General features: G+C 44.1%; 1 protein-coding gene across 1 annotated transcript in view; it reads left to right on the top strand.

The window, feature by feature from the left end:
* ANKRD13A (ankyrin repeat domain 13A) overlaps positions 1–17,427 on the top strand; it is a 38,872-nt gene that overhangs the window by 9,565 nt on the left and 11,880 nt on the right. Inside the window, exons 2-11 of the mRNA XM_072600138.1 lie at positions 1,350–1,482; positions 2,461–2,585; positions 5,230–5,275; positions 6,654–6,797; positions 7,535–7,724; positions 12,319–12,385; positions 13,578–13,659; positions 15,368–15,429; positions 15,977–16,107; positions 16,919–17,076. Coding sequence (XP_072456239.1) covers positions 1,350–1,482; positions 2,461–2,585; positions 5,230–5,275; positions 6,654–6,797; positions 7,535–7,724; positions 12,319–12,385; positions 13,578–13,659; positions 15,368–15,429; positions 15,977–16,107; positions 16,919–17,076 — 1,138 coding nt within the window. The remainder of the gene's footprint in view (positions 1–1,349; positions 1,483–2,460; positions 2,586–5,229; positions 5,276–6,653; positions 6,798–7,534; positions 7,725–12,318; positions 12,386–13,577; positions 13,660–15,367; positions 15,430–15,976; positions 16,108–16,918; positions 17,077–17,427) is intronic.

Genomic DNA, 17,427 nt, shown 5'->3' with positions numbered 1-17,427 from the left:
TTCTTCTACTGTAGCTGCCAATGTCTAGTTGTCTTTTGCCTTTTTTCTGTGCATTCTGACTAGTTTTCTCCCCAAGAGTTGTCTCCTTAGGGCAGCTAGGTGGTGTGTAGACAGAGCCTTGGGTCTGGAGTTAGGAAGACCTGAATTGAAATCCAGTCTAAGGCACTTATTGGCCGTGTGATTCTAGGCAAGTTGCTTCACATCCCTTTTCCTCAGTTTCTTCATCTGTAAAGTGGTACTAATAAACTAGAGTTATGAGGATCAAATGAGAGAATTTTTGTAAAGCACGTAACATCATGCCTACTGCATAGTAGGTTCTGTGTAAATGTTAATTATTATTATCATATAGACTAGTAATGGCACAGTGGAAAGACTTCTGGCTCTGGAGTCAGGGAACCTAGGTTCAGACCCAGCCTCTGAGGGGTACTACCAGTCTGACCTTGGGCAAGTTCTAGTGACCCTGCGCTTCTGTTTCCTGAACTGTCAGACAAGAATGTTGGGCTTCATGGCCTCCAAGGGCCTGCATGCCATTTATGAGCCCATACTTTTCCTTGTCTTGACTCAGATACTGTCCTAGTTTGAGCCATCTTAAGGGGCACAGTCTTTCTGAGAGGGAGCTAGGAGATGTGGCTCTGGATTATGGTGAGTCAGCTTGGTGCATCCATGGAGATACTTGGGAGAAGCTGGGCTGGCCTCCCTACTCTGCTGCCCTGTTTTCCTGTGTGACCTCATCATACAGAGTGGCCTAGTGACTACTCCAGGCCCGTTTTGTGCTCTGTAAAATTAGACCATTGGAGATGATGTCTGAGGTTTCCATCCTGACCCTACGTCCACCTGCTACGGACTCAGAGCTGAAAAGAGGGACAAGGGAGAGAATGAGGGAAAGTACAGTGAGTTGTATCCTGTAGCCAGTCAGGAGGCAAAGAGTGCATGGAGCAGAGATGTCCGTATTTCATGGCTGTGTAAATCTCTTTTCACCTGCACCTCCCAAGTCTCTCTCCTTGTCCTGAGGGCCCATCGATCTGCCTTGGTGGTTTGGGTACTGGCACTCCGAGGTTTGGTGAAAGTCCAGCTGGCCCACAGCCTTCCAGTTCCTACGAAATTGTCTTCTCTACTTTCAGTCTGATTATAATCTGGTCCTCCCTGTTCCCACTGAGCATTGACAAGTTTCAGAAGCTGTCCCCTGGGCCATGATATAGCGTGTGATTGCCCATCAGCAAAAGCCCCTCTTGCATGGAGATTGCGCTTGAGTGCAGTTATGGGTGCAAGGCTGCTCCTCTGCTCTGGCTTGGGCGTCTTAGGCATGTGTTTACCAATTTTATTTAAAAGTAATTCTGATTTCTTAACAGAATGTGGAAGCCCTGGATCCCCGAGGCCGTACCTTATTGCACCTTGCTGTTTCCTTGGGACATTTGGAGTCTGCTAGAGTCTTACTCCGACATAAAGCAGATGTCACAAAAGAAAATCGCCAGGGATGGACAGGCAAGCATATTTTTTTAAAAAGGCTTTCATGTTGGGTTCTTTTGGCATGAAGCCAGCCCTAAATCACAGTTTTATTGGAAGGAGATGTCATTAGTTGACTCATGACTTTTCTTCCCTTGGGATGAGAGGAAAAGGGGAGAAAGGGAATGAGCTCCAAGGAGATGCTGCTAGCTAGGCCCAGCCCAGAGGTCTCCATTCAGTTCCTTGGCCTCTGGCTCCCCAAGGAGGGACCCTTGTCATACTGATACGGCAGCTTCCATCAGCCGCTTGTGTGGCATGGTAGGCACTCAGGCAGCTGTGTAGGAAATCCCCCAGGAAGGACCAGGTGGAGCAGAGATGACGGGTGACAGGAAGCCATTCCTGAGGCATATCATTAACCAGTGTGCTCACATGCCTGCGGGAACCTTGGGGTCCCTTACATTACGGTTATGTTATCACATTGTTGCAGCCACCCCCCAAAAGAAGGAACTCTGATGGCAGAAGCAGTTTGTTGGTTCAGGCTGAGTACATCTGAGGAAGGAAGGCAGCCCCACAGCTTTGTCCTTCCTGCTTTGCTGAGTGAGGGTGTCCCTAGTGGCTTCTTTCTCTAGGGAAGAATAGGGTGCCCTCCTCAGGCAGAACCTGTTCTGAATAGAGAGGCCTTGGAGCTACTGGGGTGAGTGTTCTCTGAGGCCTTGTTAGAGGTGTGGGGCTGACCTTGGGACTTTGAAAGTTGTACCCTGGCAGGGTGGGCCTGGTGCCAGGCTGTAGAGTTGGTGTCTAAGGACAAGTGCACAGAGCTTCCTTACCAGATTGGCCACAGAGAGATCCCTTTTCTGGCCAAAGCTGCTCTCGAGGACTGTCAGCCAAGTCCAGAAGAGTTGCAATCTGCATTGGTGAAGGGAGTGTCCATGCCAGTGAAATCTCAGATCCTTCAGATAGCATGTGGTACTACCCTTGGTTGTCATTTTAATGAACTTTGCTTTTTGGGGATTTCAGTTTTACATGAGGCGGTGAGTACTGGAGACCCTGAGATGGTGTATACCATTCTTCAGCATCGCGATTACCACAACACGTCAATGGCACTGGAAGGTGTTCCTGAACTGCTCCAGAAGATCCTTGAGGTATGTGAAACACAGTGACCGAAGAGTTGAGCTGTGTCTGAGCTCATGGGATGTGCAGCTTTGGGAAGCCATTGAGATGAGGCAAGCCTGGTCCGTGGTTTTGTCCATCTAGGGAGCTCCTTCTTGGCTCAGAAACTCTTCTGTATGAGGTCTAAAAGATACCTGAGGCACCCACAGGTCGTATGACTCACCCCAGCCTGTCTAATCTGTCAGTCTGAATTTGAACTTGGATCTTCCCAACCTGTGAGGCACTTACAAACAAAAAGTAACTTCATCACAGATGGTAAAGGGATTACACCATTTACCCTTAGTGAATATTTTTTACCTGTTATTTCTAGATACTCTGTGGTATTGGCTTAGCCAGCAGACTCTTTTACTTTCTGTTTTTGTTGAGATGGATAGATTTTCTAGGGTGGCATTTCTGTAAGTATGGTTGGTGGGATCTTTTCAGGAGCTTCATCTTGTTGTGATAATACTAGGACTTTACTTGCCAGTTAAAGTACTCCTCTTTTTCCAAGTGTATTTCTGGGTGAGGATGGGTTTTCTTCATATACTTTACCCACAACATGTCACAACAGATCAAATGCCAGAGTAGTTCTGAGGACCCTGCTGTCTTCTGGTGAATCAGACATTAAAGAGATTTCAAAAACATAGAAATCAGGACTACTCTTCTCACTGAATTTTGTTCCATTTTGGAAAATAAGGTTAATTTTTCATAAGAATATGTTATTAAGAAATGGGCTTATTATTTTTAAATTTTAAACTACTATTTTTAAATATATCAGTTTAAATTTCTAATATGGTAAAAACTCATAGATGTAACCCACATAAATTTTAACACAGTAAAAAGGAATCCTGAGACCAAAAAGTTTTAAGAACTGTTATTTTAGGGAAACATTCTCTGTTACCAATAAAGTGGTATTTTGATTTCCATTTCTTGTGTTATTTTCTTCTTCCTGTCTTCCTGTGATTGCTAGCATTTTTGATAATAATAATAGTTAATAATATAATAACGATAGCTAGCATTTAGCACCTGCTAAGTATCAGGTACTGTACTAAGCACTTTACAAATATTACCTCACTTTATCCTCACTACAACCTAGGAAGGTAAGTGCTGTTATTACACCCATCGTATAGATGAGGACATCCAGGGTCACGTAGTAAGTGTCCGAGGCAGGATTTGAACTCAAGTCTGGCTGATTTCAGGTCCAGCACTCTTTCTACAATGTTACCTAGGGTGAGTGCCCCAAGTTTGCAGTGTTTTTATACTGGGAATGTGTTCAGTGCGCCTTGGTTACTTGTGATGTGGACTTTGGTCCTCAGGCTTTTTATTGTCTTGAGGAAGAATCCCTCTATATTTTTTTTCCAGGAATTTATGCAATATTTTTCTACAGCCTTTTTGCTCTCATAGTTGATTAGTTGTTGATCATAGGCATGTAGATTTAGAGATCCCCTTAGCCAAGGGTGTCACACTCAAAAAGAAATGGGGACCATCGATTTGTATGTAGTAATAATTATATATTACATAATAAGCATCCCTGTTGAGTACATGTTGACTTAGTTTTAACATATCTACTTTTTATTGTATTTTTGTATTGTTAAATACTTCCCAATTACATTTTAATCTGGTTGGGAGAGCACTGTGGGACCTCTGGTTTAGTCCATCATTCTCATTTTTCACAAAAAGAAGCTGAGGTCTGGAGAAGTGAAATGTTTGCCCAAGGTGAGACATATAAGTAACAGATCCAGGATTAGAATTCAGGCCCTTTCTTGACTTCCAAGTCTCATGTTCTATCCCCCTGTGGCACATGGTCTTTAGTAGGATGTTTTGAGTTCGGTTCTGGGCAGCACAGTTGATATAGCTGGGGGGTATCCAGAGGGGCCAGCCGGCTTGGAAGAGGGCTGGGAGTCTACCCTCTAGGAGAATCAGGTGCCAGAAACTGGGATGTTGAGTGTGGAGAAAAGAAGATGCCCAGTATTTGAGAGCTGTCTACTAGATGAGTTGATATGTGGAAGCAGGATCAGCTGAAACCAAGAGCAAGATTATGGAGACACCGCTTGGGTCTCACAGTGTCCAGACGGGGAATGAGGTGCCTTGGGAGGGCTTGGCCCCCATTATGGGGGTTCTTCAAGCTAAGGCTCGATGACCCCAGGATGGAGGTTGAGGGTGGGCTGTCTTCCGATTCTGGTTTAGCCCAGATGATTGTGGAGGGCCTTTCCAGACTGGAAACCCTGCCCTGGGCTGGACCTTTTACCATGTAGTACATCCAGTCTCCAAGGCGGAACTTTCCTGGTGTTCTGGAAATCCATTTTGTTTTGTTAATGCTCTTGCTGTCATGATGGTGCACTCACTGTTTCGTTGTCTTTACGAAGGTTATAGATCTCAGAACTCATCCCTGGATGCGTGGTAGTTTTAATTACTGTGATAAATGAGGTTTCTTTTTTAGAAAAATGTTTTGACCTTCTTTATTTGTAGGATGCAAACGATTTTTGTGGATTTACCTTGGAGCTGGGAATTGTGCTAGGTTCATTTATTTTCTCATAATAACTAACAATTACTATGCTAATCGTTGTTTGGTAATTCTGAGTATGTATTAATGAGCCTGCTTTGTAGTGAATTTGGCGTTTTGTTTGTCCCCTCCAGGCACCTGATTTTTATGTTCAGATGAAATGGGAATTCACCAGCTGGGGTAAGTGGCAGAATGGTCTGAATATATCACTGTTTTAAATCTTAAGCCCCAGTCTCTGAAACGTATTGCTGCAGCTAGGAAAGAAATTGCTGGGTGCCAGGATAAATGTGCTTCTCCAAGATGTTTGTCAGGCAGATTTTTGTAAAGCAAATCAGTCTTTCTCATCAGTAAAAACAAGCTTCTGTAGATGTGATCGAGTGGCCGTTCAGAGATGCTTGCTGTCTCCTTCTGATGATCTACTCACCCCCCAGCTTGCTTCTCTGATGTTTCAGCCCTTGTGTCTCCTCCAGTAGAAATGATTTGTAAACCCTTAGAAATAGTAGGAGCTAGTCATGGGACTCTGCATCACATCCTTTTGCAAAGCAAATATCATTTTTACAACGTGAGTAATCCCCAGGGCACACTAATTGGAAGAAACCTGGTCTACCTCTGGCGGCAGATTCGATAAGAAACCTTTTATGTTTGAAACAGTGGGCGTTGTGGGAAGGTTTGGGCTGGCTGTAGGTGGACGACCAGGGCATTCTTAGAGTAAGAACGATGGAAAGTCACCTTGTACCCCGGCTGTAGACAGTCAGGAAATGTGGTATGAGTATGACTGATTGTGAGCTTACCTGAGGCAGGGAGAACTGGCTCTGCCTTACCCCAGAGAGCTGGAAGCAAGAGGGCCCAGCTCTCATTGTACAGATGGCTCTTTACAGTCTGATCCCAGTCTGCCTTTCCAGACATTCATAATATGCTCCCCCCCATACTCTGTGGTCCAGGCAGATTGACCTTCTTAGAGACCCCAGATGATGCAGCGAATGTTACACTGGGCTCGGACCTGGAAGACCTGACTTCCTGTCCAGCCTTAGACACTTAAATAGCTGTTGGACCCTAGGCAAGTCACAAAACCTTGGTTTGCCTCAGTTTCCTCGTCTATAAGGTAGAGATAATATCTTCAATGTCCCGTGTCTTTATGACCACCTCTTAGAATTTTTAGCTTCCTTAACATTGTGCTTAGGTGATAGCCCTTGCCTTTTCTAACCTCCTACTCCTCCCTCAAATTGTGTGTGTGTGTGTGTGTGTGTGTGTGTGTGTGTGTGTGTGTGCGTGATTGATTTCTACATGTGTACATGAGATCATTGAACATGAGGACTTGTTTTACTGTTTGTAACAGTAAAGAACACAGTAGGAACTAAATAAATGCTTGTCGATGGGTTGATCTTTCCCAAACTGCTAAATGGGTGACTGGTGAGTTGCCTCTCCCAAGCCTCTGCTTCTCTTAGAAGGCCCTAGATTTCTCTCCCCTACCCCTGCCTTTGTTATTAAAATAAGAGTTCTTGCCAATTAGATTTATCTTCGATGGATTTTTATTAGTTACAAATACTTTCCTTTGCAGTGCCATTGGTTTCTAGGATATGTCCCAATGATGTCTGCCGGATCTGGAAAAGTGGGGCCAAGCTGCGTGTTGATATCACCTTATTGGGCTTTGAAAACATGAGCTGGATAAGAGGACGACGTAGTTTCATTTTTAAGGGAGAGGGTAGGTGACTGTATTTCTGGTATTTACCCAATGCATTGATTTCAACCTTAGAAACCGCTTCCAAATGAACGTTGAAGTTGATCAGAACGCATGTGTAAGATTTTGTTGTTGTCATGTTGTGGTTCCTGCTCTGTGGATATCAGACAAGAAACCAAAAGAGGACTGGTTCATACTCATCATGTATTTCTTACCTTGTATTTGTCAGGGTGGGGTGTATCTGGCTTGTCTAACCAGACTATAAATTCCTGGAGGGGAGAAACCATGTGCTAGGCTTCTTCGTCTCCTCTCAGCCTTAGCATAGCACTTGCTGTGGCAGGCTCAAATAATCTCTGACCCACAGCAGATAATTCAAAGCTGTGAGAACATTAGTATTTGATTTTAAACATCTTTTTAAGGCTCAGAGGGCAAACTGATTTGACGGTTACCAAAGCATACTTCTTTTTTAAAAGGCATTTTCTCTTATAACACGAGGGGGTTGGGCATCTACATTTATTTCATCGGCAAGGCCCCATGATTCTGTGATTCTAAGGTAGTCCCAAGACTTGTTGGGCATGGGGGGAAGCCAGTCAAAAGAACCCATGTTGGGGTCATTTAAAACTAATTTGCGCATTTGATAAAGTACAATCTGGAAGAAGTAATTTAAAGGAGGATGACTCTTAATGAATAGTAGGATTTTCTTCTTTTCTCTTCTCATCTCTTTGGTCACACTTGGTTCTCCTTCCCTTGCATGTTAACAGATAGCTGGGCGGAGCTGATGGAGGTTAACCATGATGACAAAGTCGTCACGACTGAACATTTTGATCTCTCTCAAGAAATGGAACGCCTGACATTGGATTCCATGAAACCCAAAGGGAGGGAGGTGGAGAGACGCCTTACATCTCCTGTCATCAACACCAGCCTGGAGACTAGAAACATTGCTTTTGAAAGGTACTCATTTAAGTTCTGTGTGTTAATCATTAACCCCTTCACTGTGCCCTTGAGTGCCTCTTAAACATTACAGAAAACGATGGCTGCATTGGGACATGGAGAATGTGACACGATAAATACCAGTGGGCTTAAAGTCAGCCTTGACTCTAACAAGCGTAAATCACAGAGAACACCCAGGATGGCACTTGATTTTTATAGTTCAGCAATTAGAAGTCTTTTGGGGAAAATGTGTCTCCATCTTCCTTTATGTGCCCCTCCTCTCGCTGATCTTTATGGAGTCCGGATATATTTGAATTCTTAGACATCCTTCCCCATCTGCAATCTGTGCTTCTCATGGCTTTATCTTACTGGATTGGGCCAGTGTTATGTTGAGTCTAATTATTAGTTTTGTTACCATTTTATTGATGATAGGTTTCTGTTTCTTCTGACTTAGAAGGAGTATCTGGGAGATATTTTTATTCTTTTCTTTGCTCTATAGGAAGAGCCATTTTAAGACCTTTGTGCCTCAATTTCCCCATATTACCATCATCACTGATTGACTTTTGGGTTTCATTCATTAATATGCCAGGAGAGTCTCTTAAGAGATGAGAAGGATATTTGGAGGAGGCTTCCTTGGCCTTCCTATTATTTCTTGTGTGCTTTGGCCTGAGGATTTCTAGGGTAGTTCTCAGTCAGGGAGCTCAGAAGAGCCCTGTTTGTTTGCCTAGGACATCACACCCATTTCTCTATAAATCAAATCCATATATTCAGTGGAAGTTCAGTTAAGAATAAAGCGTATTTTAATTTTTTTCCAATTTTTTAAACTATTTCCCTTCTTTTTAATGCATTTTCTTAACTCTTCTACCTTCATTCTATAAAGATTTTTAAACAACATAGAAGGTTGAGCAAACTGGAAGATTTCCTAGGGTCAAATCAAGATTTGGAGCTGGAAGGGACCTGAAAGGTTGTCTGGTTGAGGCCTGTCATTTTACCTGTGAGAACGGTACCCAGCATGGTAAAACAACTCCCCTTTGGTCACTCAGGAAGTAAGCAGCAGGGCCTGGACTTTGGCCCCTAGTCTTCTGGCCCCAAATCCTGAGTTCTTCCACCATGTCTGTCCTGTGGCCAATGCAGAAACAACTTTAGGCTTAGATGGCTGCTTGGGAGTGCAAGGAAAAGCTAGCCATGCTGTCATGTTCCACCACATTCCTGCGGTTCAGGCATGTGGCCACATTGTTCTTGTCGTGTCAGTGACAGTTTCCTGAACATTGGCTTCCATCTTCTCTGCCCTGGCACCCCTTATTTTTAACGATTGTGAGGCTTGGGGATCAGCCTGGCTAGAAGCTAATGCTGATGATTCTGAACCCCTGTGAAGTTTGGGGGATGGACCCTGATGTCTCAGCATCCTCCTTTCCAAACTCCAGTTCAGAAGTAGGGGCCTCCTGTGCTGGGGCTGTACTTGACCTCGCAGGGATGAGGGCTCTTGAGAGGAATTCATCAAGAATGACCACAAGACCAGGCCTCTATTTCCTAATGTAGTGGTCATCATCTCTTATTGCTAATAAATGCAACTCAGAGAGAAGCTGTGGTCAATATGGTTTGCTTCCTGGTGAAGATGGACCAAAAAGGCCAGGACATTCCAGTTCAGCTGAGAGTCAGGAACACTTCGTGTTTATAAAGTCACAGAATTTGCATACAATTAACTCCTCCAACTCTGGCATTTACCAAGGTCCCATGCAACTGATTAAATGCCCAGATCGAGCATTAGTGTCAAGCACTACTTGGCGCTCGTGATGCAGAGATGGGAACAGTTACCAAAGCTGCTCTCTGACAGTTTACCATTGATCTGACTTCCTAGGGTAGTGGGTTGTTTCCTAGCTTTGTTTCCCAGCAGAAGTACTTTCTGTTGGCAGGGCACCAGGGATATAGAGATGAAAACCTGGCTGCCTCCTGTCCTCAGGAGTGTGGGCTTCCCAAAGCCTTTAGGTGTAACATGAGGTAAGGTATAATGGGGTAGAGGGGAGCCCCAGAGTGCTCTATAGAGATGTAGGAGGGAGAGCTCAGAGCCTGAGCTGAACCATAGAGGAGGAGTCATGGCCTGCCAGGAAGGACTACGGGGTAACTGTTGTGAAGAGTCGGTGAGCGACTGTTGAGAATGAGGCTTGGTGGGCCCAGTTAGTGTTGTGTAATCATTCTCCTTCATTGATGACTCCTTTACGGTCATTCTCATCCATCTCTTCCTTCAGTGTGTCTCTGTGGATTGGAGTCTTACACAAGCAGATGAAACCTCTGAAAGTAAAGCTTTTCTTCTGTGCCACAGCCCCAGGGAGAGCTTATAAAGCATGCTAGTGGGATGAGAGCACCTTCCAAAGTGCAGAGCAGCAGCTCTCAAAAAGAAGGGCTCTAGCCCCAGTCAGTTATCTCTTTTGATCTCTGGTCAGTGGCGGGAGGACGGGCTTTAGTATGTATGGGCTTTAGTGCATGAAGCTTTCTAGTTTTGGAATTAGGGTTGAGGTAAGCCTGGGTTGGAAGGAACATCTCTTTACTGTGAAAGTCTCTGGGGCTTTATCCCCTTTCCCAGATTTCGCTGATCAGTAGGCCAGCAAAGATAAGCCAGAGCCAGCCAGATTGGACAGAGGTAGGTAGGACTGAGGGAGAAGAAGGACTTTGTTGTGACTCTTGCAATCCCTGGATTGGAAACACAGTCCATTGCTGAGAATTTGACTGGAATCCTGGTAAAAGCCAAAATGCAGCATCTAGGGTTTAATAGCTACCCAGTGTCTACATACCAGTTATCACCCTGGTCAGAGGCTGGCTGGGTTACAGGGCAAAGGAATGCCAAGATGGGTAGGAAGGAGTAGTTAGCACCATGCGTAGAGAAACAAAGTCCTCCTCTATTGGAGTAAGGAGAAGGAAATGGAGGACAGGAAGCCAAGAACTTCTTCTAAGACTGGACATCACCTGAATTAAGGCTCCTTGGATGAATATAATCTAAAGACATTTGCTACAAATTAGGAAATAGGTCAAGATTTCTTTTTTCCTGTCCATTTGTGACAAAATATATCAAACAAATGACCGAGGGAAATGAATTTGCATTTCAGAGGCCCCTAGAAGCCTTTCCCCTTGGTCATATCTTTCTTTTTATATCTCTTTTAGAGATCTTAAGAGAGGTTCCTACCCTCTTAGAAAGATGGGGTCATCATGTAGGGAGAAGAGGATTCGCAGAGAAGCAGGGAGAGTTAGGATCCCCTCTGAACTCTGTTAATGGTGCTGACCAAACTATCTGAGACAATAGGACTCCATAGTCTTACCTCTTTTGATTTGTGTGAGTGTGTAATGGTGCTTTTAAATTGTTCTGTAATACTCTCCTGAAAAGAACTTCCTTTATAAGGGAATTTAAATAAAAAGTTAGGTTGTTTGAAAACATAAAAAATAAATGCAAGTTGGTTTTCCTTATGATTTATAACTTAATTGTGAGTTAGAAGGGACCAGAAGCCAGGCATAATGTGACCAGCACCCAGAATGTAGGCAGAGCAAGGTCAGAGGAGGACGTGAAGGAGGGTGTGATGTCCTAGACAAAGGGCTAGAGCCTAGCAGTGACTGCTGAGTAAATGGTGAGATTTCCCAGCGGTTCTGCTCTCTGAAAACCCATCAGGCCTCTTCTGTCATGAGTGGCAGCCTTGGGCAGGAACATGTTGACTTAAACAATGGGGTATTTGGGCAGTTTGCCCAAGGCTCAGCTGCTGGTGTGGTATTTGAGATAAGACAGAGTTGAAATCAATTACTCAAATGCGGCTTTTAACAACCTTCCGCTTGTGCAGCAAACCTGACACTGTATGACTTATGGTCCCTTAATGACCCAGGCTTTATTGGGTTTTCTAAGTGGCTCACTGCAGTGATGGCGTTTCTTCTCCCTCTCCCTGCCCTCTTCTGAGCTGTGGGATGTCCCGTGCGTCATTATTCTAAAAATTCCTAATTGGGGAATGTCAGTTTGTTGAAGAAGTCAGAGCTGGTGATGAGAACTTGATAATTTGGGTAATGTAAGCCCTGATGCAGGGTTGACCTCATCCAGCAGGGTCTCTTGTGGTCTGCCTCCCTTCTGAAGACCCAGGGGCCTATGGCCCCAAATTCCCCTAACCCCCCAACCCCATGGTCACCTGGAGAGAATCCTAATGGGAAAGTGCTTCACACACACTAGCTCATTGGATTCTCACCCTAGTTCTTCTCGGTAGAGAGCTCTGCAGTAGCATTCCCGTCTCAGATGAAGAAACGTCCTCAGAAGGGGAAGTCCCTTGTGCAGGGTCCCACAGTTAATGTCAGGGCCGAGGTGGGGTGTTGGGTTCCTCCTACTGTCCTCGGCCACATTGGGCTAGTGAGGCATTTACCACGCTTCTGTGAAGATCTCTGGGCCAGGCCTGGGGCCTGCTGATTAGAGAGTCGGGGGGGAAGCGGGAGGTGCAACTCTGGCCCGCTTTGCTTTAATGTAGACAAGATGACAGTCGTGTCTAAGGTTCTTAATCTCGCGTCTTTTGCTAAATTCAGCAGGAAAACAAAAGACTAGAATCTGAATGGCATGTTGTACATGTAGCAATTTGTGGTGTTCACTTTTTATCAGAACTAAATCCGGATTCTGGGGCTGGAGGACAGATAAAGCAGAAGTTGTTAATGGTTACGAAGCAAAGGTAAAAATGAAACTCTCTAAATAAGATTTCATATGGCTTTGGAGCTCCTATGCAAACGAAGGCCCTTTTTGGGCCTTCATGGCACTTCAGCTCTCAAGGTGATTGGGGTCTGGGGGAAGGATTGCATTAGAGCTGCTGCTACAGCTCTAACTTGGGGAAGACCCAATTCATATAAAGGGGAAGCTCTTTTGAAAGAGAGTTAGTACAGACTCTCAAAGCAAAACCCAGCCCTGTCCTTCAAAAAAGAAGGTCCCAAATTTAATGGTTGTTTACTTGTTTTGATAATGAATTTTCTTTTTAAATAGTAAAAATTGGCTTTCATTAGTTTTTTTTTTAAATTCTAATCACAAAGGAAGTGTTTCTACCACTTCAGTCATTATATTTGGGTTTTTGGGTTTTTTTAATCGTGGTAGAGTAAAACTCATTTACCTGAGACTATATATGCTACAACCCTATGTTAATTTTGGCCTTTCTTCTGAGCTGTAGCCTAATGATGAGATGAGACTGATAATGATGACCCCAAGGCACAAGAAACAATTCAAAGTGTTGTGTTTAGCATGGTGACTTCATTATAACTTTTGGAAAACTGGCAACCCCTCAGTGTGCTATCAACAGGAAGTCTGGTAACCAGAATATTGGTTAACCCAAACATCCCATTCCCCAATCATATTGGTGTTGAGTAAGTGCCTTCCAAATAGTTAAAAAAAAATCCAAACAACCCACTGTCCTTTGCTCATTTCCCTTAGTCTTAGACTTAGAGAACCTTGTGTTCATTATTTCTCTTTGTCTAGCAGATGGCTACCTATGCCAAATACTCTTGGAACCTGATTCCATTAAGCACAGTAGAGATGAGAGTAGAAAGAAATTCAGCCAGGAAACCTTGGTCACTGTTCATTTGAGATGAGTGAAATGTTCCATGATAGAAGTGTAGGGAAAAACCAGAGCTACTAGGATGGGGAATTGACCCATCGGGAGGCCACTGCTCACTTTCGATGGAGTGATATGCTCTGCGGTCTGTGCCAAGCCTGATCATAGCTGGGGGTCCCCAGAAGTGGAGTTTGTGTTCACCATTTCCTGGTTTTTTTTCCTAATGGTTCAGAATTTTTGCTCTTGGTTCATTTTTAAAGTTTTGATGTTCACAGTCTGATTTTTGGTGGGTAACTGTTCTCTGTTTTTTGGAAATTTCCCCAAGGTGTACACAGTAAACAATGTGAGTGTGATAACCAAAATACGAACAGAACATTTGACAGAAGAAGAAAAGAAAAGATACAAAGGTAACTATGTAAAAGGCGGGGAGTTGGGCCTGTTGTCGCCTGATGTGATCTGATGAGTTGTTAAGAGGCTACATTTTCACGTATTCACTGAAAAGAAAAAAATCACCTAGCTTCAAGGTCACTATTGGCTTTAGCCCTTCTTAAAATCAGCCATGGGACCTTGGTTATGGTTTTTTAAGCATAGTTGTTAAGATAGACCACAAGTGGCCCTCTAGGTCCTCAAGTGTGGCCCTTTGGATCTAGAGGGCCATATGGAGTCTCAAGGTCACAGGTTCTGTACTCCTGGAATAAACTAATTGTTTAAAGGAGGCAAAGGCATGAGAGTGTATTTGTCATTGGAAAGCCTAATTAATCTGAGACACGGTAATGAAAGAATTCCAAGTCAAACCATTGTTGTGTATTCTCATTATGAACTGTGGAAATTTGATGCCCTGTTTCCTCTTAGGTAATATTTTATTTATAATCTTAAAACTCTCTCTCTTCCTGAGCGTTTTTCTCCTTTGAGGTTTTAGCTTGGTTTTGGTGACTTCATTTTTTTGGGTAACGTTGCTTTCCAGTATTCCTTTGGTAGAATCAGAATCTTGGAGCTGGAAGAGACCTTGATGATTTTTCCATAACTCAAACATTCCAGTAAAAAAAAAAAAAGACAACATGAAAACAAGATCATAAACTCTGAGTTACAGTTTTTTTGAAAGGGCATTAACCCAATAATAGCCAGAATGTGTTTGCTTTCATATGGGAGGAGTCTTTAGAGATTTATCCCAATGTGTAGTCCAGTTATTCCTTCCACATTGTAACTTTCCCCATTGTGTGGTTTCACTATATCGTGGGTTGGCATAAGAAGTTAAATGGGCATTTTTGAGTTTTGTGGAAGCCACAGATGACATGCAGAAGCCAGCAGACACATAGCCTATGACCAGATACTTAACCCAAATTTTACAATAAGATAGTGTCAACACCTCATAAGAAAAAAAGGAAAAAATTCAGATTTCTTCTTTGGTACAAAAGGAGGGCCAAAATATTTTGCGAAGATTTTCCAGATTGACGGGGTGCTGTGCCCCTAATCCCCTGCGATGTGGGAGGGATAATTGTAGTCTTTAATAGTTTTTTCCAAGTGTTATCCAGTTTAAACAAAGAAAACCCAAACCTGTAATGGACTTATTTTTTCTTTACCTTCAGGCCTTCTTTTTTGCCCTGACTCACCAATATTAAATAACTTAAAAGTTCTCAAGATTATCGAAAAACCTAAAAGAGTCTTAGAGACTATCTCTTCTTTGTCTCCTCCCAAACCCCATTTTACAGATGGGGAAGGTGAGGCTCATAGCATCAGGCTTTACTGGCAAGTTATTATGGAATCAGAATTGGCATCCAGGTCTCTCGATTCCTCTCCATGAGAAGACTCACATTCTTGAGTGGTCATCAGTCAGACCATTAACAGGCATTTATTAAGTGCTGATGTGATGTGTCTGGCTCTGGGCTCAGTTCTGTGGATAGCACGATGAGAGATGAACAGGGCTAACAGGCCCTGTTAGCAGAGAGTGTTACTTCCTGAGAGGGAGCTAGCAGGGCTTGCCCAGTTAAGGGACAGCTATAAAGGTAAAGGAGTTGGCCCCTCATGCTTCCGTCTTCCCCTTTGACTGCTTAGCCCTGGCCCAGTCAGACATGTTTTTTGCTGGAAGAGTTCTAGTGTATGTTTCTCTTTCCGTAGCCGACAGGAATCCATTGGAATCCTTGCTGGGGACCGTGGAACACCAGTTTGGTGCTCAGGGGGTAAGTACAGTGGACATTCCAAGACTTCCTGTTCAAAGGGCTCCCTTGAAAGGGCTTGAGGACACTGAGCTGGCCCAAAGGGAGAGGTCAGCCTCTTTCTTAGGTTAGAGAGAGGAGGTGTTTTTATTTTCCTTTTTACAGGTGTTCAGAGATAGAGCATGAAGGAGGAAGAAGGAGGAGTGTAGGTGGGTTTTTGGGATTGTGGGCATTGTCTGCTACAGAGGGTGAACTGCAGCCTCTGACTGGGCATTTTTTCCTGTTTGTTGAAAGACTGTTACAAGAAAGCATTCATGAAATGGAGAGAGATGAGGCATATTTTATTTCTTAATTACTGGGAGGAAGCCATTAGGCTGAGCAGTGGATGCTTTTGTGACTCACCCACATGGTTTATGCAGTGGCTCACAACACTTTCCACATTTAAAGACATTAAATATTTGAGTTTCCCTCTGATGCCTGTGGGTACAGGCTCAACAAAGCTTTGGTTTCAGTGGGTAGAATTGGCAGGATGGATGAGTGTGTGTGATGCTCTCCTGGATCACTTGTGCAGGACCTCACGACTGAGTGTGCGACAGCAAATAACCCCACGGCCATCACGCCTGAGGAGTATTTCAATGAAGACTTTGATTTGAAGGACCGAGACATAGGACGACCAAAGGAACTTACGATCAGAACCCAAAAGTAAGATTCTGACAGCCCAGGCAAATGAGCCAGGGCCTTCGGTGGTCTTGGTTTCTGAATTCCTGTTTGTCTGCATGTTTCTTCAGTTTTAGTGCCTGTTAGTGTTTGGTGTTTCCTCATTTCACACCTTAACAAAAACCAAAAACAAACCCAGTACTTCCAGCTTCAGTGTTCTCCAGTTCTAGAGAGTAACTGAAAAATGTCAGTTAGACCCTGCATTCTCCTTGGCCGTGTTCCTTTCTCCTACCCGGTAAAATGGGGGGAGGTCTCGCTTGTGTCCCTGCTCATCCTGGTGAGCTTCAGCCTGTTGAGGAAGGGGGTAATCTTCACCACCTCTTTCTGCGTTTTTTAAAGATTGCTAACTCTGCCCTCAGTCTGCTGTCAAGGGTCACTAAAATGTAGACTTGTTCCACCACCTCAGAGTCAGACTGAGTCTGTGAAAGTGAGAGCCCATGTGGTGCAGAGCTGGGATTCGGACATAATTGGGATTCCTTAGACTTGTTTTTATAAACATGATTTCTGAATATTGAGATACTTTGCATGTAGCAGGCACTCAGTAAATGTGTTTGGAATTGAGTTACTAGCAATGTTTGTGAAGGAGTGAGGTGGTGACACCCAGTGACAAAGAATGAAGGAACGAAAAAGCTTTTATTAAGCCACTGCTCAAGAAGGGCTGAAGATTCCCGAGAGAGTCCCTGAGCTCTTGGAACTCCCATTCTAAGGTGGTGGCAGGCACCCCAGATGGCTGGGGTGGGGGGTGGTTCTCCCAGCCATATTGACAGGCCTAGCGTTGTCTCTGTTGACCTCGTAGGTTTAAAGCCATGCTTTGGATGTGTGAAGAGTTCCCCTTGTCTCTGGTGGAACAGGTCATTCCCATCATTGATCTCATGGCCAGAACCAGCGCCCATTTTGCTAGACTGAGAGACTTCATCACTCTTGAGTTCCCACCTGGATTTCCTGTCAAAATTGGTACGTCTGCCTCTCTGGCTGTGATTTCTCATGCTCTTTTTGTAAATTAAAGTAAGCACAAGCTTCAGGATTCAGGCAATTTCTAGGGAAGCCTCCCTCAGGAAGTCAGAGGTGTCTGGGAACCCACTGGTTATGAAGAAGGCCTCCCCAGGGATGGCCCTCTTTTTCGAGACTGATAAACTTGATGCTGTGGTGCTGAAGTTCATTTGCCACGGGCACCCTGGTGCAAAGGATGAGCTGATCAGCTTTTATGTGAACGTAACCGTTCTTAAGCCTCTGGCGAGGGTAAGAATGTAGTGACTCGTGTGCTAGCCTCTTCATTGCCTCCTGGTACTGGCAGAATAACCCTTT

This window comes from Notamacropus eugenii, chromosome 4, assembly GCF_028372415.1.
Source record: "Notamacropus eugenii isolate mMacEug1 chromosome 4, mMacEug1.pri_v2, whole genome shotgun sequence".
Lineage (NCBI taxonomy): Eukaryota > Metazoa > Chordata > Mammalia > Diprotodontia > Macropodidae > Notamacropus > Notamacropus eugenii.
This window is presented reverse-complemented; position numbering and strand designations above follow the sequence as displayed.